The 23,436-nt window shown below is 38.7% G+C and overlaps 1 protein-coding gene across 25 annotated transcripts in view; it reads left to right on the forward strand.

Moving 5' to 3' along the window:
* The window catches only part of TENM2 (teneurin transmembrane protein 2), a 795,537-nt gene that overhangs the window by 483,123 nt on the left and 288,978 nt on the right, over positions 1–23,436 (forward strand). Inside the window, exon 1 of one of the 25 annotated variants that reach the window (XM_083481495.1) lies at positions 8,928–9,021. The exons of 23 other annotated variants lie outside the window; for them this stretch is intronic. In XM_083481495.1, the coding sequence (XP_083337621.1) occupies positions 8,943–9,021 (79 nt within the window). In that variant the 5' untranslated portion in view covers positions 8,928–8,942. Of the gene's footprint in view, positions 1–8,927; positions 9,022–23,436 lie in introns of those variants that run through there. One more of the 25 variants, XM_083481500.1, reaches the window with a different exon arrangement.

The raw sequence follows: 23,436 nt of genomic DNA on the forward strand, positions 1-23,436 counted from the left end.
GTGCTCTCTTTTATCATTCCTTAAAAACAGAAAGAATGAAGCCAAATCTTCATTGCTTAGTAATAAATCCAATTTATGATCATCCAAAGCATTATTTTTGCTTGCTTTTTATTTGTATTTAATATGGTGTATATTTCAAAGGGCTTCCTCCCTCAAACCAGTAGCCTTTCTAGGGTTTCCATCAAATTTTTCTTTAAGAAAAAAATGAGGTCAGATTTTAGAGTTTAATAGGAAATATTAGGCTTCTTCAAAAACTTGTTTCAGTAAGAACATAAGGAGAGCCTTCAGGTTCAGGCCAAAGGCCTTTCTAGTCCAGCATTCTGTTCTCACATTGGCCATCCAGATGCCTGTTGGAAACCCACAGAACTAATGACACTCTTCCCACATGTGCTTCCCTCTGGTATCAGAGGCATAGCCATTGTCTCTGAACATAGCCATTGTGGCTAGTACTAGTCACTGATAGCATTATCCTCCAATGATTTGTCTCTTCCTCTTTTAAAGCCATCCACATTTATGGTCATAAGTACATACCGTGGGAGCAAATTAAATGGTTTAGCTTTGCACTTTGTGAAGAAGTATGTTTGTCCATCTCAAATCTTTCAACATTGAACTCCACTGGATAACTAAGGGATGATGAGAGACAAAGTCCAAAAACATCTTAATGACCACATGTTCCCCTTCCCTGCTTTACTTGAAAATACGACACTAATATAGTACTGAGGTGCTGGTGATTTCAATACTTCAGTCAAAGAAGAACCATTGTGGTTTGTTTGCTAAAGCATTTGTTACTTGCCTACATACTTGTTTCACAAATTGTACAGTGTAGCACCTCAAAACCTTTAGGTTTTCCTGGGTAAAAGGAAACCTAGTTCTCATCCCAGTGCTATGGCTATAGTGATAGTTTAGTGACAAGGTGAAGGAAAAACAGGGAGTGGGAAAGAGGATAATGTAATATGACAGCAAGTGAGGCTGATATGTACCAAACCAAACAACAGAATGGTTTTTAGGTTAATGCACTGTCTGGAGAAGAACTGCTGACATAGACCTTGAGATCTGTGCCACTGAGAGCTACTGTGCTGATAGGCATATTGCTGCCAAAAAGGAAAAAGAAATTGTGCAGTGCCTTATTCCACGAGACAGGTGACAGCAGTTTCTTAAAAGAAAATGTTTAACCATTTGTTACAATCTTGTCTCCTTTACCTTTCTGAATATCTTGGGCATTATGATTGGAAATGCAGTGAGGAGGGTTAGATGCAACAAAAATCTCACCCCTCATGAAGCTGCTGTTTGTCACAAGAGAGAATTCATATTAGCAAGAGCCATTTTCATTGCTATCAAGTTATAGGGAAAAGGGTTACATCCACTTCTGTACAAGCTGCAGTCCTAATCTGGATCAGGCCTTCCCATCACTTTGTTTTTACACAAAGAGAAAAAAACAGACAAGTTAAACAGTCACCAATTTAGTTAACTTCTAGTTTGGCCCTTCTATTGGGAAGACCCAAGTTCAAATATTCACTCAGATATGGGTGGCCATGGACCAACCACTCTCTTTCATTCAGCTGTTATTAAAATAAACTTGAAGGATCATATGCACCACTCTGACCTCCTTAGATGAAGGGATGGATGGATGGATGGATGGATGGATGGATGGATGGATGGATGTCTATCTATCTTTCTATCAACACAAACAGATAATAATTTCCTTGTAGGATGTTGTACTCCTTCATTCCCGCAGTGACATGCATGTGTAAATTACCACCACATGCGTCTTTATATGAATGCTTGTGAAGAGATAGATATAAATTATTGCTTGGGGAATGGCATGAAATGGACTCACATTGAACAATGATTTGAATGTACAGCACATGTTCATACAGGCTGGTGTTGCAGGAGAGTATTCTTCTTGTTTGCATATCTCTTGATAACATAATAGACACATTTTGCTTGTGCTTAATATAGATATTTGTAGTAAAGATGTGCCTGTGAGTGCCTCAGGACATAAAATAATTATTGCTTGTGAACTACTTGTGTGGCATTATGAACGTAACCAAAAGAGGTTAACCTTGGAGAGCATGTTACAACATGTATTCTATCTTGTGTGCAACAGAGGTATCAGCAGAATCTGTTATTCTACCAACTTTCTTCTCATGATTTCTTTCTACTTGTCGCACATTTTTCCAGACTTAGTCCTTGGCAAAATATGTTTGTTTTCTTAATAAATATAGTTATTTAGAAAAAGAATCCTCTGGCTAAGTAACTGCTAATTCCTTTCTGTATATTTCTGATTTCAGCAGCTATTCATCTTCTTTTTCCCCCTGGAGGGTTGGAGAAGATTGGCAAAATATGAAGATATAGAAAGAGGGTACAAAACAAACCAATATTTGCCTTTTCCACAGTTTAAACAATAATAGTTGAATGTGACTTTAAGCTATAGCATCTTCTACTCAACTATGACAAAGCATCATCTGAGCAACACACATAACAGTTATTTAATGTCAAGTAGCACCTCTGAGACAGACTAATTTTAGTAGCATATAAGCTTCTGTAAGTTATGGCCTACTTGTTGTGAGGCTAGAATTAGAAGTAATGGAAGCAGGCAGGCAGTGTATTACAGAGTTGCATTGTACGTATTTAGAGAAAGGGATGCTTTTACCTGACTAGTTTGTGACCTTGAACTATGAGAGTGCCTCTTGCTTGCATGGATGGAGAGATGTGGGCAGTGTGGGCACTTCTGGCTTTTCCGTAGCTCAAATATAGCCACACCTGTGTTCAACCAACTTTAGCCTCTGGCCTCACCCACCACTGGCATGCAAACCCGGGAAGGTTGCCCATGACAGAATGCAGCCCCCAGGCTCAAAAAGTTTCACCACCCCAGCCGTACCAGCTTTTTTGAACTGTTTCAGTCATAGTTTCTTCTGTGATTTTGGGAAAGTTTCCATATTGGAGTTACTTCATTTCAAGGAATATATGGTACTAGTATGCTAATACTGAAACTCTTTCCAGAAAGCTAAGCAATAATGCATATTACCACACCTCTCGGGGATTTTGCCTCTTTTTCTCAAAGTTTCCAGCTGAAGGAAAATGTCAGGGCTGTTTTCTAAAGGACCATTCCCCACCAGCTATTTTCAGTAGAGTCTGTATTCCCAGCCTTTTCTCTCCACTTTAAGGTTAAATCTACCCTATTTTCCATTGTGTGCTTTCCAGTCTTACAGTGCACTCCTAAGCATGTTAACTTGGAAGTAAATCCCGCTGAGTTCTGTGTGATTCACTCTGTAGTGAGTGTGCTTATGATTGCATTCCTTTCTCTCTGACTGAGATTCATCAATATGAACACAATAAATCTATGAACACACGAGAAAGCAAGTAATAATACTTCTGCCATAAGAGGAACTAACTTGATAGGCCCCACTGAATTGTCTGAGCTCTTAGGCTTCACCTCCTGAACAGCCCTCAGTTTTCTACATCTCAGAAAGGTGGTATTGAAGAATCAACCACTTAGAGGCCATTTACTGTGGACTCATGGAAAAGATAAAGTGCAAACTAGCTCTAATCAAAGGGAGCAATTCAATGTAGCATTATGGCAGTTGTTCTGACAGCACAGACTTTTCAGCTTGCCAGTTGGAACTGTCTCCTCTCTCCTCCCCACGCACTGTTCTGGGGGATTTCCTGATGTCCAAGCAAACCATTTTGGGGGAAGAGAGGCAGCAAGCCCTGTTTCTCCAGCAGAAGCCATTGTGCAAATGAAATTGTCAGAAAATATTGTACTAATTTCTAGTAACTTTATTATTTCATGCAAATAATTTGAAGGGACTGGGCCTTACTTACGATAGTCATTGCCTTCTAAACCTATTTCATTCAGATATCAATTTGCTGGTCTTGTAATAAAAATACAGTGGAACCTCGGGTTGCGAACGTGATCCGTGCGGGAGGCACGTTCACAACCCACAGCGTTCGCAACCTGCAGTGCTGCGTCTGCGCCCATGTGTGATGCGATTCAACACTTCTGTGCATGCGCAAAGTGTGATTTAGTGCTGAAACCTGGAAGTTCCGGTACTTTCAGGTTTCGGCATGTCCGTAACCGAAAACACGCAACCCGCAGCGATCGCAACCTGAGGTATGACTGTACATAACTTGTCCTTCAGATCAGCCTCCATAGCTGAGGAAAAGGAAAGTAACAGTGCAACACTGGTTTTTTAGAAAGAATCCGGGGGGGGGGGGGGCTGGGAAATACAATCCTGGTTAGCTTAATATCTATCCCAAGAAAGCTGGTGGAAAGTATTGTTAAAGATAAAATAACCAAGTATATAGGTTATTTCTTGGTGAAGCTGAGCCTGTATGTCCTGTCTGTTAGAGCTCTTCGCGAGTGTCAAGAGGATAGATATAGGTGTTCCCGTTAACATAGTGTATTTGGAGTTTTAAACAGCTTTCAATAAGGCACCTCACCAAAGACTACTGCATAAGCTTAGTGGTCATGGAGTAAGAGGAGAAGAGTTGGTTAAGTAGCAGGAAAAAGAGAGTAGGGATAAATGGATAGCTCTCCAAGTAGAGAGATGTAGATAATGGAGTCCCCCACAGATCAGTACTGGGACTTGTGCTTTCTAACTTGTTCATAAATGATCTAGCATTAGAAGTGAGCAGTGAGATGGCCAAGTTTCTGATACTAATTGTTCAGAGTTATTAAAACAAAAAGGGATTATGAAGAGCTCCAAAAGGACCTCTCAAAGTTTAGTGAATAGGTGGTAAAATGTCAAATGCAGTTTCAATGTAAACAAGTGCAAAATAATGCATGTCAGGACAAAACAAACATATACAGTCAAAATTTGAACTGATGGTGACTGATCAGGAAAGAGATCTTTGGGTCATAGTGGAGAACTCAGTGAAGATGTCGACTCGGTGTGTGTGGCAGCTATGAAAAAGGCAAATTCCATGCTAGGGATCATTAGGAAATGAATTGAAAATAAAACTTCAGACATCATAATGCTCTTCTACGAATCTATGATACAACCACATTTGTGTGCAGTTCTGGTCACCTCACCTCAAAAAGAGTTTGTATTGTAGAGTTGAAAAGGTTCAGAATGATCAAAGGGATTGAGCAACATCCCTGTGAGAAAAGGTTGCAGCATTTGGGCCTTTTTAGGTTAGAGAAAATGTGAGTAAGAGGGGACATAAAAGTTTATAAAATTATGCATGGCATGGAGAAAGTGGACAGAGAAAATCTGTTCTTCTCCTCACAATGCTAGGACTTGTTGTGAACCTCTTTGTGATCTTCAGATGAAGGGCGGTATACAAATTAAACAAACAAATACTTGTGGAATGCTGAAGAAGTGTGCATGCACACGAAAGCTCATACCAAGAACTAACTTAGTTGGTCTTTAAGGTGCTACTGGAAGGAATTTTTTTATTTTGACAAATTTTTAAGTATGACTTGTAGTCATGATAATTTCACCAAAAACTGCTTTAAACCCCATTGTGTTCAGAATGATAGGAGACTTCAGAGGTGAAGATTAATTAAATGAAATGTTGATCAGCAGTAGTTTTCTTTTTGATGTGGGGAATTGGAAATAGTTTTCCAAGTTCTTCCTTAAAGTAGTAACAGCATGTGTGCAGAACAGGAGAGTAGTTTGTGTACTGCCATAGCCTGTAGAAGATTTTAGCTTTAACTTATGTTTATCAAAGAGCCAAGTGCATTTTGAAGCTTTATCTTCAATGCATGCAATCCTAAGCATGTTTTTTTCAGAATTAAGTTCCACACAGTTCAATGAAATTTACTCCATGATAAAAGTGCTTAGGGTTGCAACTTTGCCACAAAATGATTAGACAATTGATGCTGATATAATTGGGAAATGGAGTGTTTCTGGTCATGAAGCAAAAGTTTAGTGTGCTAAACTGCTAAAAGATACTTCCAAAAAGATTATCAGACCCTAAGGAGATTATCTGGGACAAGACATTTCATTATTAGAGAAAAGCAGCAGATGTGCAAGCTCAAAATCTTTTAAAAATCTGGCCATCATTACAAAAACTAAAGATCAGTCTGATGCCTTGGAAGCAAAATAAATAAACAAGTCTTAAAGCTTTGGTGATTTGGGACCCAGATTATCCATATACTAGCCCAAACCAAACTTCCAAAGCTTAACATCCTGAACAGTATATAAATTTGGATCCTTCTCTAAGGACTGCATTTTGCACAGCTATTTTTGCACTGTTATTTCCGACCTTGTGATATGTACAGTAGTTGCTTAGTGTATGGTTTCTCCTGGGTGCTTGGCTGCTGACATTGATTTATTTAAAATAAAAATGCGCTGAAGCATTTATTTGAGAAATGAGAACACTGAAATTTATAGAAATTTGTAGAAAATGCCACAGAGAAAAGAAAGTGAAAAGCACAGCAATGTGTGTGAATTACAGGTATCCTCTTGCAATGTTGCTTTTACATTGCGAAATATTTGCAAAGTGGTAAGGTTAAGTAGACATCATGGGTGATTAGCTGCACTTGATCAAAATTCACACGTTTTAATTTGGCAAGTGTTAAAAAAGATCAGGTTCAGTATAGGTTGTTTTTTTGGTGGTAGGAGGTTAAACAAGGAACACTGACATATTATTTTATCATGTGGAAGATTTTTTAAAACTTAAATTGCTCTGATGCTAAAGTGGTGTTTTTCATAATAATCCTATTTGGAATACTCCAGTATATAATTCCATAAGGAAGGAACCAGTATGGCTGTATCAAAATGTATTTTTAGTTTATGAAAATAAGTACAGAATTGTATAAAATGAGTAGGGAATTATACCCTTCATATGGGTTTTCTGAGCCTTGTAGTAGAATTGTGTGGTAGAGATATAACTACTTCTTGAATTTTATAGGATGGGGGGGGGGGCTGAAGTTTTTGCCATTGATATAGGATTAGGTTGTTAGTCTGGATGTCATCTTTGGATCCCTTCCAAGCCTATGATTTTATAATTGTAGAATGGGATTATGTAGAGGAAGAGGTTGCATAAGTGATCAAACCAGTCTCCTTTTTAAGCCAGGTCTGCTAAGTATCTCTTTGCATGACTAACCAGTTGGCTAAGTACAGGCGTGTTGCCTTAGAAACTACAACTCTGAGATGCTTCCAGGAGAAGGAGGCAGGCCTTCCCACCTTACATGGCTGGAGGCATGAAAAATAAGCCAGGGACCCGTCTTGTCTTATCTTGAGCTGGGGAAAGTCAAGAGAGGCTTGGTTTGGTTTCTGTGTGGAACCAAAGCTTTGACTTTGGAACCCCTATTTACAAACTTCAAAGAGAAGCAAAATTTGTTGGGGTGTTAATCAGGCTGTGGTGACCCATGCTGTGGTTACCTTCCATATAGACTACTCTAGAGCACTTTAGGTGGGAATGTCATTCAAAATGTTCTAGACTGGTTTGAACTGCAGCTTCCAGATATTGAGAGGGACTGCTGCAAGGTATCATATACCCGGTAATACAAATCTTAAAGGAGCTCCACTGGCTGCTGCTATGCTTACAGTCTGAATTCATGGTGCTGTTGTTAACCCACAATGTCCCAAATGAATCTGAATCAACATTTCTCGGTATATCATCTAGTCTGTACTTTGTGCAGTGACATGTGATAGAGCCTTCTCCAACTGTGGAAATAGTTTTTCAGCACCAGGGAATTAATGAGTAGATAGTCACTGCTGTGGTTGATATATTTTGTTTCACTATTATTTTATCTGTTTTTACTGTGTTGATTTATTTGTTGTTTTGTTACTTACCCTGGAATATTTTGATGAAAAGGAGATCAAAAGTGTACTTAGATAAATAAATAGTATGGTTGAACTGTGGAATTTGCTACTACAAGATAATGATAGCTGGCAACTTGGATGGCTTTAAGAGAGAATTATACATGCAGTGGTACCTCGGGTTAAGTACTTAATTCGTTCCGGATGTCCATACTTAACCTGAAACTGTTCTTAACCTGAAGCACCACTTTAGCTAATGGGGCCTCCTGCTGCCGCCACGCCGCCGAAGTACGATTTCTGTTCTTATCCTGAAGCAAAGTTCTTAACCTGAAGCACTATTTCTGGCTTAGTGGAGTGTGTAACCTGAAGCGTATGTAAGCTGAAGCGTATGTAACCCGAGGTACCACTGTATTCCTGGAGGATACGGCTGTCTATTGCTACTGGTCCAGATAGCTATATTACCTTCAATATTGGAGAAACGTATGCCACTGGAGACCAGTTACTAACAATCACAAGTGGGAGAGTGCTATGGCACTCATGTCCTACTTTTGTGGGCTTCCAATGGGCATTTAAAGGAACAGAATGCTGGACCTTATTGACCTATATTCTGATCTGGCAGGATTCATCTTATGCTCTTAATGTTATGCTCTATAATCCCATCCACACTTACTTGAGAGTAAACCCCAGAGATCACAGGTATACTGATTGTTCAGTTTGTGCCATTGCTCTCAGTTCCTTGCTTTTGACCTCTCTCCAAGCTATGAATTAATTTCTTATCAGCTGCAAATCTTTATCCAGTGAGCCTATTAAATAAGCTGGTTGAGGCATGTTTTATATGTGAGAACATTAAGCACTGTATGTGAGGTTAGATGTTCCAGTTAAAATGCAGCCTTTGTCAAACATAACTACTCTCACATTTATTCATTAGTGGTATTTTCCTGCTAACGCTGATAGTAAACATCTTGGAATTTGCTTCAGATCTCCCACCCACCGAGGTGAAGTCCCACAAGAGTTTAATTTACCCAAGGAACTCTTAATCATCTAAAGAAATATGTATCTTTTGATTACCTCCTACACATGTTTTTCTTGTAGTGGCACGTTCTCATGATGACTTAATATTACCAGTAGATACTTCCATGCCTCATAGTTCTAACGAAGGTCAGAAAGTTCACAAAGTTTAAACCAACCAATGTTATATTCAGAATAATCAGTAGCTGTTTTCCTGAAATGGAACTGGGAGACAAAAATACACTCTTCCTTATAGGAGTGCAGCAACGAAACAACAAGGCAGAAGTTTGCGTAAGTAGTGAGTATCTTGTAAGTTGTTTAAATTCTACTACTATGATATTAATATAAATATTCATATAAAGAAGTAGAAATTACTTCAAGAGTTAACAGCAAAATAGAAATACAAGCCACCAAGTGGCGGAGTAATTATTAAAATGATTTTCATTAGGTTCAATACTTCCTCTTTCTCACTATTTCTTTCCTTATTTTCATCTGCTCTGTACTGTGCCCCCCAAAATGAATGAAGGTTCTACTTTGGGAACAAACAAATTAGTCACAGATTCCAGAGTATTCTTCAGGTCAGCAGTCCTCAGCAAAATAGCACCTATTTTGTTATTATTAGAGTAGCCCTCAAATGCATGAGTTCCAATGATTCAAGAAAGATAGGGAAAGAAAGATAAACATAAGAGATAATTTTTGCATTATAAATGCAGTTGTTAGTATACACTATCAAGTATGGTATAAATTGCACTTTGTGTGGGCTTGCAGTAGAATGTTGACTTAGTAAATGTAGCAGAAACAACCTATATAGTCTGTAAAGTATCAATATCAGTTGCTGATTTACAGGATACCATACAGTGTTTTTAGTTGTGTTCACATTCAAATATACAGGGAGAGTAGTTTGCATTGGTTCGATAGATCAGTGAGTACATGAAAGTGAAGGATATATAACTCAGTGTTTCTGGGTAGCGAATGGGTTAATTTAGCCATCTCTGCATCTTTCACAAAGATGGACTGATCTTCCACAGTCTGGGTAAGTGTACAGAGCTGTCACTAACAAGATATGTCTAGGTGGCTTCATCATAATGAAGATAAAAGCATACCCATTGCTGCTATAGATTTTCCTGCCTTAATGATGCCTGCAAAATGTGTTTTATTGTTTAGTAGAATCCCTTTCAGAGAAACTTGTTTAAAGGGCCATCTGAGATTGCCAGAGGACCAAAAGTGTTACCCTTCATTGATGGGCAAAGAAGCAAACTGAACAGTGTTGTGTATGTGTAAGCAGGCACATGCTGTACCAATGCAGTGATGTCTCAGGCAGTTGTGTTTGTAAAATTCCCAATTGCAGAAAAAGATTTTGAGAGCTTTTTGCTATAAGTAATTGTGCCACTACCAGAAAAAAAGTGATAAGGAACTTCATTGTGTAATAATTTAAGTCGGGTTTCTTTAAAAATGGTTCGTATACCCTGAGGTGGACTTTGGTAAACTTTCATAATATGGTGCCCTGTATGAGACCCAAATTTGGTGTTCTCAGATGGATCTTCTCAATTATGGATCTCCACTATTTTTCACCCTCTCGGCTTGGTGCCCTTGGCAGAGGAACCGCCTACACCACCCTAAATTGGGTGCTGATATACCTAGGCACGGGTTGCATTGTACGTCCTGATTTGTAATTTTGCTTACTTCTGCAAATATATTTTCCCCAAATGGTTGCACTAATTCACATGTCCATCACATATGGAAATTTGTGCCAATTGCCTTGCAACATGTCCAGTGTGCTGAAGAGGATGCTTTGTCTATATAGCTGTGTTAGATGCCAACTTAAAAGAGTTTTCTCTAATGCACATTGATGTTGACTTTAGGGGAGGGGTTGTCCAGGGGAAGAGCCTTAGAGAGCTGTCAGAAGCAGTCCTTGGGGCTGCTTCATTGGGGCAAGACCTACTGGGAAGAGTTGCTGTGATCCCTAGGCCTGCACTGTTTCAGTTTCTTTGAATAAAGAGTTCACTAACACCAAGTGGTTTATTGCTGACCTGCTCCCTCTAATGCCTCTACCCCCTGTGTGGGTGTTTAGATGTGGACTAAAGACATAGCAGGGAATTCAGCATTGAGTTATGTCAAATGTTCCATCAGCACAAACATTTCAGCTAGCCAGATGGAATGATCCCTACTCTCCTCCCCTGCATGCTATTCTGGGGGTACTCTAGATACCATCCCACAGCCCTGAGTCAATTTCAAGGGGTGGTGAAGGAGGGAGGGAGGGGAGCCCTGATGTGCAAGTAGAAGTCCTTGCAAAGTCCTTGTTTCCGCTGATGGGACTAGTTAGGTGAATCCCACCCATATTTATTTCTGGGGGCCTTTGAGTCATGGATAGTTATTGCAATCTCAGCTGCTGCCCTGGGTTCCCGTGGGAGAACGGGTAGTATAAAAATAAAGTAAAATAAAATAAAATAAAAAACTATAAAATAATCTATACCTCAAGTCAATTCAATTGGATTTATCTTTCAACAGTCAGTCTGCATTCAGTGCCCACTTTGTATGCCCACTGGACTATCTTAGGATCATGGGGTTGGGTGGTGTGTGCCCAATTTTAGTGGCATTAAAATTTTGAGTTACTCCATTCATTTCTACAGGAAGCTCTCACTTACAATCCTGGGAATATATAAAAATAGTTTCTCAGCAGGAACAAAGAAATGACCTTTACAAACAATGAGATGGTTCTCTCTACACTTTTATATTTATGTGTCTCTTCTTCCATCTGCTTTTTCCATCCTCTGCATTCCATTCCCCTCCCCATCAGGTATCACACTTCTTTTAACTGTTAGTCCGTATGTGGCAGGAATTCATTTATAATTTTTGAATGTTGTGCTTCTGTAAACCTTTGGGTTATGTTGACTTTGCTGCAAACTTCCTCTTGTGCTTGGGTGGTGCCTGAGAACTCCAAGACACTGTATTAGTATTTAGTATTTCGATGACAATGATGATTACAAAAGACACCATAGTTCTTCAGTGCTCTATCAACCTATTCTTTCTCTGAAAAAGCTTTCCTAGACTATCCTATGACTCCAGAAAGTGAGGATCTTAAAATTCTACATTTTTGTTATTATATGTGATTTATAACTAAATTATAATAAGCACCATCTAACGACTTGATTTTTAGCTTCATGAAACCCTATTTGCTTCAATGGGGACATTTTGCTTTTGTAAATGCATATAGAATTGTTTCTGCCAAACATAAACTGGAAAACTATAAGCTAGGGCTTGCTGAATGGCAATCAGGCTATGATTGCACCCTCAGACTGCTTGTGTATTATTTTCGTTACCAGTTAATATTCAATGTGTGGCTATAAAACTTAAAATAAACAGGGCCTCGGGTAGAAAGAGAGAGAGAATATAGTGCAAACTTGAAAGGGCAGTCACAGTGCAAAAGGTGTTTATCAAGTCCTATCAGGAATGGTGAAGAGATAATATTTCAAGATATTTTAATCAGCACAATCTGCATATTTATTACATGTTGAGTCTCTTTGTATCAGCTATACAGCTGGAAAATGTTGCCACATATTAAAAAGCTGGAATATGTTGCCTGTAAAAGATAATGAATGTCAAAGAACTTTTTACCAGCATTCTTTAATTGATAAAGTTTCTGTCAGGTGCTTCTTGCAAGCCCAGTCAGGCAGATTTTTTACTTTTGACCACTGTGTAAAAGGCCATTCTATTTAACTAAAACATATGCTGCTATTCACCATTTACGAAACCTACACAGTAAAGTGTTTTGAGATCCTTGGGTTAGCGAGTAAACTGTGTTAAGTGCTGTGGCTTATGGGAAAAAATAATATCCCAAAGCTTTACTCTACATCTAACATTCTTTATAAATTTGAAACATGGCAACTGAGCGTGGCACATGACTGAATGGAGCTAAGTTTTCTGAACAAAGGAGGTGCCCATATAGAGGGAGGTGATTGAAGGACGTAGCATTTCCCTGGCAAAGTCACGGCTTCATGTTTAATTTAACAAAACATTAAACATTTCATGTTTAATTTAATGAAACAGAAGAACATTAGGATTTATAACCTTAATGACACCATGTCAAGTGCTATATAATATGAACTGCACTGCATATTGCAAAGGACATGCATACATAGAAAATAGATTCCAAATGCTTTTTGCTGTGTCATTGGTGTGTGGCGGGGGAGGGGCAGAAAACAACTTCAGCAACAACAACAGCAAAAGCAACACATTAGGCATGCACTACTAGCCGAGCTAATTTTAGGGGTGCTATTAGGAGGCATTTAGGCAAATCTTCTAGCATTTAGCATCAGCACAAATGCAGTTGTTTCCTTACTACTAGTACCTCTGAAAAAAAAGGTCAGATGCTGTTCAAGGGAAGAAAAGATCACTCCTTAACTCTTACCTAGTGGAAGGTTTGGAAAAACTACAACATCGAAGAGGCAAAGTTGGCTCCAAAAATTTTGAGTAAAGTAACTGAATTATGAGCAGATACTAATTGAACTTCCAGAGCTGCTGTCAGATTAACTGTATCCCCATATATTATTTTAGCCATTAGATCATATGGCTGTGTTGATGGGTAGCATTTTGCCTTTTTTGTAGAAAGGAAAGTATTCCTTTATTATTTTTGAAATGCTGATAAATAAGCAATCATTTCAACTGCATCTGAGTGTGCTTTTGACATTTTTGGCAGTCCTTTTTTTGGAATATGGAAAATGCTTCTTCAAAAGATAATGAATTATGGTAGTAAATAATTGTATAGAATCTTCATGAATTGTTTCGAAAACAGTAAGGAACTATTTTTTTTACTTGTGAATAATTCTCAGCTCAAAATGTGAGTTGCGATTGTCAAGTATTTGTAAACCCACTTCCAAAGACAAAATAACCTTTCTATAATAATTAATAATTAAATTTTTAAAAATGCTCACATTTCCCCAGATAAGGTATGTTCACAAACTGAGAACTGCAGGCTTAGTTCAGCAACTTTGGAATGCAAATTTGAAATACCCAGTCTTTTGAAAGATTTCTGAGCACTTAAGGTTTGTTGGAAACTGTAGTTCTATGAGGTGTAAACTATGGTGCCCAGAATTCTTTGAGGGATAGAATGTGTTTCAAATGTGCTTTAAAGATACAGTGTGTACATAGCCTGAATCTCTCTGTAATGAAGAACATTACCTGTCATTAAAGAGAATACAGTCATACCTTGGGTTAAAGTCGCTTCAGGTTGAGCGTTTTCTGGTTGCGTTCCGTGGCAACCCAGAAGTAACGGAATGGGTTACTTCCAGGTTTCGTCGCATGCGCAGACGCTCAAAATAACGTTACGCGCATGTGCAGAAGCGGTGAATCACAACCCGCGCACACACAGACGCGGGTTGCGTTCTGCTCAGGATGTGAAAGGGACTCCAGAACCCGTTCGCATCCAGAGGTACCACTGTATGTTAGTCTCATGCACTGTATTGTGTGCTCACTGAAACCTTATGAATTCTGGAGTGCGGACAGATAATAGTAGGGGAAGATAGGGCTTATCTATGTTCATCCACTTTTTGTTGCAATTTGAAGCTCCAATAAGCATAGGGAAATGTGTGGGAACATCAAGCCTGAGTAGAAGCCTGAATCTACAGTACTTCGGTTGCCTTGTCATGCCAGTGAGAGGATCATTCGGTGAGGGGTGAGGAATGCTTTAATTTCTCAACTATCCACTGCATCGTCATGATACTGCCTTGTGTTAACACTTCCTAGTGACACTTGGTTGAGGAGGAATTGTTCACTGTTTTTACCACTCATGACTGTCATCAGTATTAGATAGTTACCATCCAGTAACTCTGGGATTGTGCAGAATAAAACTTGGTAGTGCAACTTTACCAAGGTGTACTTTTGTAATTCCTTTTTACCTTTTGAGGCAGGGAAAAAGAAAACTAAAGTATTTCCTAGAAAAAGGTTCTTTGTGCAAATTCAACCCATTTCACTACAGTAGTTATGTCCAATACCAGTAACCAGCTTACCAAGCAGTAAGGTTCAATAAACCTTGCCACAACAGAGCAGCCAGGAAGGAGGAGTGACTGGAGTGTTGTGGCAGCTGATGGGGCATCTGAGTTGCCACATGAACTGGTGATATTGTGAGAGCTTATTGAACCCTTTGGTTTGCTTTTATTAAGTTACAACAATGGAGAGGAAGAGGCAGCCTGTCCTGTTTCACTTCCTGGGGCAAAATAGGAAGGTACTGCCGCTGCCCCTTGCCAAAGCCTCACTAACCAGGGTTGTGCGGCAGTGGTGGCACAACCCTGGTGGAATGGGCAGGTGCGGCCCCCCAGAGAGGCACCGCCCTTATGGGATTCCACTACCCGAGGTGGCTGCTTCAGCCATGGGTGGGCCATAGAGAGGCCAAGAAGGAAACAAGCTGTGGCTTGGCTGCCATTGCAGAACCTGGCCACAGACAAAAGAAAATATATACAGGCAGCAGCACTCCCCTCCTTCTGTTCTGCAGCTGCAGGGAGGTCAAGGACAAACTCAAACAGCAGGAGAACTTGTCAGCTGCCCCCTTCCCTTAGGGCCTAGACAGAATTTGAAAAACTATTCTAAGTACACTTTGCAAACTGTCCCTCTCTGTGCTGCAGATGAATTCATCAGTCAGGACATGCACAGCATGCTGCCAGCAAGGTTGGATGTGGGTTCTGGAGGAAGAAAGGTAAATAGCTAGGTTGTATAATCTCCTGAAAGCTTCTCATCCTCTAATGACTAACAGGGTCATTCAGCACATACTGCTGAAGTGGGTGGAATTTTCACCATTTCATTTGCAGTTCACCTTTCAAATGATGGGCAAAGCAATCGAATAGCAACACATTAACTCAAATACACTCCAGGTACATATTATTGTTCATGGTAGCAGATCGTTTTGATTGTTATAAACCACTAAATGTGATTGCATTGGCACTTAATGAGCATTAGAGTGGCTGACAGTGACCTTTGAGTCCAAGATTCTCCAAACAGGATTAGAATACATACTTTGCTTATCTCCAAACTCTGTGGTTTGGAGAGGAGCAGTTGTTTGACTATTCACCACCTTCTTTATACTGCTGATACAGCTAAGCTTTCAAAAGTAATAAATGTCTGAGGAATAGAAAGATTGGGCACAGTTATTAAGTGCTGTTGCAGGAAGACAACTTGTGGAATGGTATCTGGCAGGTTCTGGATCCCAGATGCTTGTAGGCTGACAAACTGTAGATTTCAGATGCAGTTTCTATTCTGAAAATCAAAGAGCAGCTTAGCTTCTTGCTAGTGAGCAGCTAGTTGATTGTGGCTTGTGCACATAAGATTATAGCCTAGCAAATAACATTCTGTGTGAGAGCCAGATATATTGTAAACCTATACACAATAGAATATGAGATTCAGACTGTTAACTGACATCAATAATTAAATAAGGAATATTCAATATTTTATATATTTTCCCTTTGGATTCTGGTTGTTCCTTTCAAGATTCCTGAGATGAGATTTAATATCAGTTGCACTTCAAAGCTTTTGTATAAAAACATAATATGTGCCTTTTTTTCATTCAGCTGTGATAGCACAATGAGTACAAATCTAGGGTTGTTATTCCGTAGAGTAATATTCCAGTTGTGTGGATATGAACCCCATACCTCCCTCCCTTGTGTGGGAGCTATGTTCTACCACTTCCCCATACTCTATGCCAAGTGCTTTGGACAGTTTCTCATGCAAAGGATCTTGAGGGAGTTAAGAAATGTTGCAGAAGCGATTAGGAGGAATGCAAAAATACACAGGGCATAAGAAGCCCTGATTTCAGGGTTACAGAAATATCCTAATAGTGCTGAGAACAGCTGTTTTACAGTGGTTGTACAGTTTTGTTTTGGCACAAACATGTCATGGCAGTTTTCTTTGTGAAGGAACGTATGCCTGAAGAATTTTGTTTGCATCGCCCTACATAGGATTTATTTAAATTTGGTCCTTAATCTAGAATCCAGATTAATTGTTACTTAAAAGAAATCAGAGCTGTATTTTCCCCCCTGACCCCCGTACCCTTTGACATTTTAAAAAACAGCATTGTATGAATAATGTGGAACATGCTACTTGCTCTCTCTGATACAGCTCCCACATTAGCCAGATGGAAATGACAAAAGACAAATATGCAGAAATTACTTCTATTAATTTTCAAGACAGCCAATGTTGTGGATAATATAAACATTTGTAATTGTCTTAATAATCTCTCTGGAAAGAATGCAACAACCCTAACAGTTTGTGATTCATTTCAGTTTTTCAGCTTTTCTCCTGGGGAATTGTTATGCTAGCAAAATTTTAATCAACTGTTTCACTGGCAATATTGAATTTAGAAAGTTAGTAGCTACTAGTTACTGCATGACTTCATTAGTATACAGGAAAATCAGCCATTCTACAGTGATTAACATCTATTCAGAACTCAGAATGTATTATGGGTTCTAAATTATCTTAGGAATTAATGCAATCTTTTCAGAGGGCTTAAAATATGATAATAGATACAGCATTACTAGCACCTGCAGCTCAAGGTACCAAAGTTATTAAAGATGGTTGTAATTATATTTATTATTATAGAGATCTAAATGAGGAAAAAACTAAATGTAATGAGCATGAATAAAATAGTGATTCTTTATTGAAAGTCTGTTAAAGAAATATGTCCTTATATATGAAATTGATATTTGGTGCTGCTTTTTCAGAAGTATGTTTATGAACTTTCTTGTTCAATCTGATAGCATTTTCCAGTGGCTTTTGCTAATACCACTGTCTGGTTGTTTACAAAACCACTTGTATATAGCAAGGGTTGTCAACCTGGTCCCTACCGCCCACTAGTGGGCATTTTGGGATTCTAGGTGGGCAGTAGGGGGTTCTACGGCACAAGCTGAATCCTCCTTCCATTGAGCACTGGTGGGCGGTAAGGAAATTTTACCATCAAGAAAGATGCATTAGTGGGTGGTAGGTATAAAAAGGTTGACTACCCCGATCTATAGTCACAAAAGAAAACAGGACAAGCAAAGCAGAGAAACCATCGCTCTTTCACTCCTCATGGGATCAGCAGTGTGCTGAGACTCTTCTGCTTTTGATTAGGCACTACGTCTGAACCCTAAAATGTGGTTAATATTAACTATAGTTTGTTGAAACATTTATTTAAGCCATGGTTTATGCCAAACAAAGCACAGTTAAGATAAACCAGTTTTTTGGGTTGAGCTTACATGACAAGGCCCAGGTAATCAGAACTGAAAGCTTCCAAACTCCTCCCTGCAGCTGCACCAGAGGAAAAGAAGGGGGAAAGCCAGAAAGTCGTATGCCTATACAGGTTTATTCCCAAACTAGAGAGACATGGTTTATTGTGTTTTCTGAACATAATCATTAAATGACTGTATAGCTTCATTTCAAAGCCTGAAATATGAGATTCTACAATTCATCTGAAGAAGTGTGCATGCACACGAAAGCTCATACCAAGAACTAACTTAGTTGGTCTTTAAGGTGCTACTGGAAGGAATTTTTTTACAATTCATCAGTTAGATTTAGCTAAAGTCACTGGTATAAATGGTCTTAACTGTTCCTTCTGTTGGTATAGGCATGTCTAACATTGGACTGTTGCAAAAATATGACATTTTAAGTATTCTGAACTGTTCTAGGTGGAGTTACTTTCTGGCTATGTTTTCTAACCATGTAAGAAAAATGTTGGACTCATAATTTTAATTATTCAACCTTTTCAGGTTTTATTTTCTTACCAAGATTCTTCCCTTTTGCATTCCTAAAACAATATTTGATAAAATAAACACGTATTAAGAATATATCAGTGATTTAACTAAAAATAATAATCTGAAAGATGAGACTTTCAAAATACAAACTACCAGTTATTTCAGTAGAAAATATAAAATGAATTTTCCTTTTCAAAGAATTTGAATGAGCCTGCATAAAATAAAGAATGGTTTCAAGGAAGCGTTACATCCTATTAGATCAATATTAAGGATGGTGCCACTCCTGGTCTGTGGGAGTTTGCCCTACAGACTTCCTAAGTATGTACATAATCCATAAATCAGTACTGCTACACATCCTAATTAATTGTACCTTCCTTGTACCAGTTTCTGAAATGAACAGAGGTTGCATATCAATTATATGCGGGGTATTTTTAATTTTTTTTTACCGTTTACTTTATTTTATTCATTTTATATCCATCATACAACCCAAGCACAGTGATTTACTGCATGAACATGTTCTCCAATAATTTCAACTATGATATTGGACCTTTCACATAAAGTGTGAAAATCTTCTTCCTGAAGTTTAGTTAATGGAGGACCCTTGGTGATGAAACCCATATGTGCATCATAACATTCTGAACCTGTATAAGAATGGCTGTATCAGAGAATTTATATGCAGTTTTCCTTGCTCAACTGCAAAAAGCCTCTGTTGCAAGAAGGGTTGGTTTCTAGTAAAACTAAACAGTAGAGTAGAAGATAAATAAGATATCTAATTTCCTCACCCCAAAGAAATGAAGAGGCAAGTCAATAAACAGTGTAATTATGAATTCATTCAGAAAGAAAAATAATGACTTTCTGAAGTGACACAGCCAAATCCAATAACTAACGGTTTGCCAGGCAATAATAATGGTATTTGTATCTCTTTTAATTGACTTTAACCTTTCCCTTCATCTGCGAACTATTAAAAAATTAAAGAGGAAAGTATTTAGAGACACAGATTTACATCAGTGCATGGCTCACATGCTTTTAATGAGGTCAAAGCAATAAAGAGCCTGAGCAGTTTCTGTAGTCTAGATGATGAATGGCTGTCTCATGCAGTGCTTAGTGGATACTGTAGGTTTGCAGCTGTTGTTTGTATATTAAGCTAGAGGTTTATACCTGGGGGAGAAAATATCTCTTGAGTATCTTTCCTCTCAGGCCCTTCTTCAAGGTGTAGCTTTTAAATCATGTTGGTGGAAGCAAGCTGGATTGCTATAAAAACAAGCTCACAGCAACATATGAAAATTCAATGTCAAATCAACAGTTGTCGATATCTGGCACCAAATTTCCTCATTTCAGTGCAATCAAAGGCTACACTAGTTATTTGGGGCTTGTCTTAGTTTTACCCATCTACACACCATACTTAAGTCTTAAAGCTTCATGGTACTTCAGTAAATGTGGGCTGAGCTGTGAATTTGTGTAGTAAAGCAACTTTGCATCTGCTTTACTATCCAACCTAGATTGGTTTAATTGATAAATCATGCTAATTTCACTACTGGCATTGGCACTCACAACTCTTTAGCCCAGCATAAATTGCTGCAGATCTTGAGCGACAGCAGTACCCAACTATGAGCAGTGCCAGAGAGGAGGCAGTAGAGGCAAGCACCCCACAAACAAGGAACTCACCCCTCTTTCTTCCTATGGCTGAACTCCTGCAATATATGGCTATTTTTCATGTGTGGGACACAACTTGTACACCTAGAAATATTATATCCTCCCTACACATTTTTTTTCCTAACCACAATGAAGGCATCCAGGGTATCAGCCACATATTGGCAGGGCTGGGTTGGAATAAACCACTGTTTAGTAAAACAAGATTATGTTCCTTTGCTTGTCTGTGAAGCTGATCTTAGCTTGTTCAACATAGCACGGATAAAGCAAACTGTGTTTGGTGATTCATGAGAATATGGCCTGTATATCCACAAAAAAATCATTTAGTCATGGTGGTCATGTATAGGAGATGCTGCCCATTGCCTACAAACCCAACCAAAATAATAAGGCATGTACTAGCACTCTTAAGGGGATAATTCTATTAGAGAACAATGTTTATGTGCCTATTCCATAGTTCCCCACCATGCATCATAACACGCCGCTCCATTTTAGCGTATAAATTATTATGGTAGTTGCTGTGATAGCGTTACAGAGGGAGACTTGCTAACAGGTTCTGTACAGGGGCAGGTAATAAAGATTGTGCAGGTAAATATTGAAAAGTATTTTAAGTATTGTTTGGCCTTTTTAAGTCAGGTCAAACAACAGCTAGTTGGCTTTGTATGAACTGTCATTGTTAAACAGATCATGTAGCCACTAGTATCCCTCTGTAGCCTTTGTTTATGTCTATATTGATTCTTCCTTTGTCTTATAAGTTTACCTTCAGAGAAATCTGGAATATTGGCTAGTAATACTGCTGAGCCTTCAACACCAGTTAAGGTGATTACGATTAAAAACAAAACAAAACATAACAGCACATATACCAGTAATGCAGCAAATATAGCTCTTGGAGATACATTTGACTGCTTTGAACCGACTTATGTTTTTATCAGCATAGAATACTTGGTTAGAGATTCTTCACGTATTACAAAATTTACAGATACACAAAGTATACCTGATATACCCTCTAATGGTACAAATGTGATGTATGGAAGCCCAGAATCAATTATGATTCATTGGGCCTTTTTGCACATAATGCTAAAAACCATGGCTTAGAACTACAGAAAGAAGCAGGGCTCTGGTTAATTCTTCTTCTCTGGCTAGTGATCTTAGGAAACGTGGTTATTTTAACTATGGTTTTTCAAGCAAACCAGGCAGTGGCTTTTGAATCCTGACTTCTTAACAAACCATAGTTTAAAGTAACCCAAGTCCCTCAGACCTAAGTTTGTTCCTAATAGGGAACACTTTTTATGTTTAAAAGTTAAAATGTAATCTTCCAGTTTCTTTCTTGTGGCTATGCTAGGCTATGAGCTATACTGCGCAAGCCCAAGTCTTCTTGAGGCTTATTCTAGGAGCATTACAGCAGTACCTCACCTCTGGTTACGAACTTAATTCGTTCCGGAGGTCCGTTCTTAACCTGAAACCGTTCTTAACCTGAGGTACCACTTTAGCTAATGGGGCCTTCCGCTGCCGCCGCTGCGCGGCCGCACAATTTCTGTTCTTATCCTGAGGTAAAGTTCTTAACCCGAGGTACTGCTTCCGGGTTAGTGGAGTCTGTAAGCCGAGGGGTTTGTAACCTGAGGTACCACTGTATGTGCAAAATGGGTGTTGTGTACATGCAGGCCAAAATTGTGAGTATCTCTTGGTAATTATGGAACAATTTAACTACACATCTGTATTTGCTTGCCCTAAATATTTGGATGCTGTCTTTCTCTACTTTTAGTAAATATGGCGTATGAACAATGTAGCTAACAATTTTGTAACATGTGAAAGATTCTGTAGTCATCTGCAATAATTTCCCACCTGCCTGCTCCTCCTTCCTCTTGATGTCAGTCGTTTACAGAATTAATCTTGCTGTGTTGTTCCACATTAATGTATATGTATGACTTCCCCATTTTACAGGATTAGTGGAAGTGAATAGTTTCAGAATGGTAAATAAGAACCTGCTAGACATTCCACACATTTTAATTACTATTTTTGTTGTTGTTGCATTCCTGCTTAATATCAATTTTGTTCCACTGAAAACTATCAAAAGCTCAAATATTTTAAGTTGGTTGAAGTAAGTCCCCTGGCTCACATCACATGTGCAGTGCAATTTATACAGTAAGCTGCATTGTCTAAGAATAGAATTGTGAGGGCATGCATGAATGCTGACTAGAATCCTACGGGAAATGAAAGCTGCATAAGTGAAGGAGTAAACGTTTTCAAGAAACTTGGGAGGGAAATCTGTGTTAAAGAGACAGACATGTAGCTACCTTCAATTTATTAAAATAAAAACATTGACTAAGTTTAGGAGAGAGAGCACTTTAAATCTAAATGAATTAGGTCCCTAGAAGACAGTTCTGTGTTTGTACACAAGTTTATTAATAACTCATTATTGGTTTTTTTTTAATGATAGTAAATTATGAAGGGCTAAAAATACCCTCAAGCGTAATTGAAAAACATTATGTCTACTAATTGCCACTGATTTCTGCAAACAGTTATTTTTCTTTGGCCTATTAACGTAATTTGAATTTTTAATTGCAGTTTATAATTGTCTTTAGAGTTAACAGGCCTCTTCAGTTTAACTTCTCTTAAGAATGTGATTCTGAATATTTACATCACTGGAACTTGGCTTTAGTTAAGGGCCACAGTTCAGTGGCAGAGCATATGCTTTGCATGCAGAAAGTGTTTCTGTATGTACTTCTTCTTAATAATATCTGTTTTAGACTGCAGCCCTAAAGACTGACTGAGGGGCTTTAGGATGCAATGCAAATACTGCTCCACTGGCAGAGGAGAGCTCTGCTGGAGGAGTGGTATCCCCAGAGAAGCCTGCTCCACGTGTCCACAGAAAGCTCTGCAGATGTAGAAAGGGATTGTGGGAGGCACTGGATCTGCAGGATCCAAATCCCCCTTCATTTTATTGGCATTGCACAAGTTAAATAACTAATATAGCTCTATTTATTATTATTTTAATAGTAATGGTAATAATAATATCTCAAACGTAAATCCTACCAGCTAACTTGGAAACCATTTCTAGCTATCTTATATGTGTGATAGCTGTTTGCAGTTAAGTCAGAGGTGAAGCTTCTCTGAGAGAGAACATATTCAACCCCTTCCTGGAAGCATACTCTTCTTGCTTCATCTGCCTCAACTTGTGATGCTCAATACTGAAAATAGCTGTGACAGAGCTCAATTAATCTCTACATTAAGCTTCTCTCTAGAATGGTCTCTAAAATTAGGGGAGTTAAACACTCCTAATGATGTGCTGGAGGGTTTCCTTTCCTCCTCTGATCCAAGGTGGCAATGCCAGTTTCAAAACTCACTTTTCCTCT

The sequence above is a fragment of the Podarcis liolepis genome, assembly GCF_965112155.1.
Source record: "Podarcis liolepis genome assembly, chromosome: 2".
NCBI lineage: Eukaryota > Metazoa > Chordata > Lepidosauria > Squamata > Lacertidae > Podarcis > Podarcis liolepis.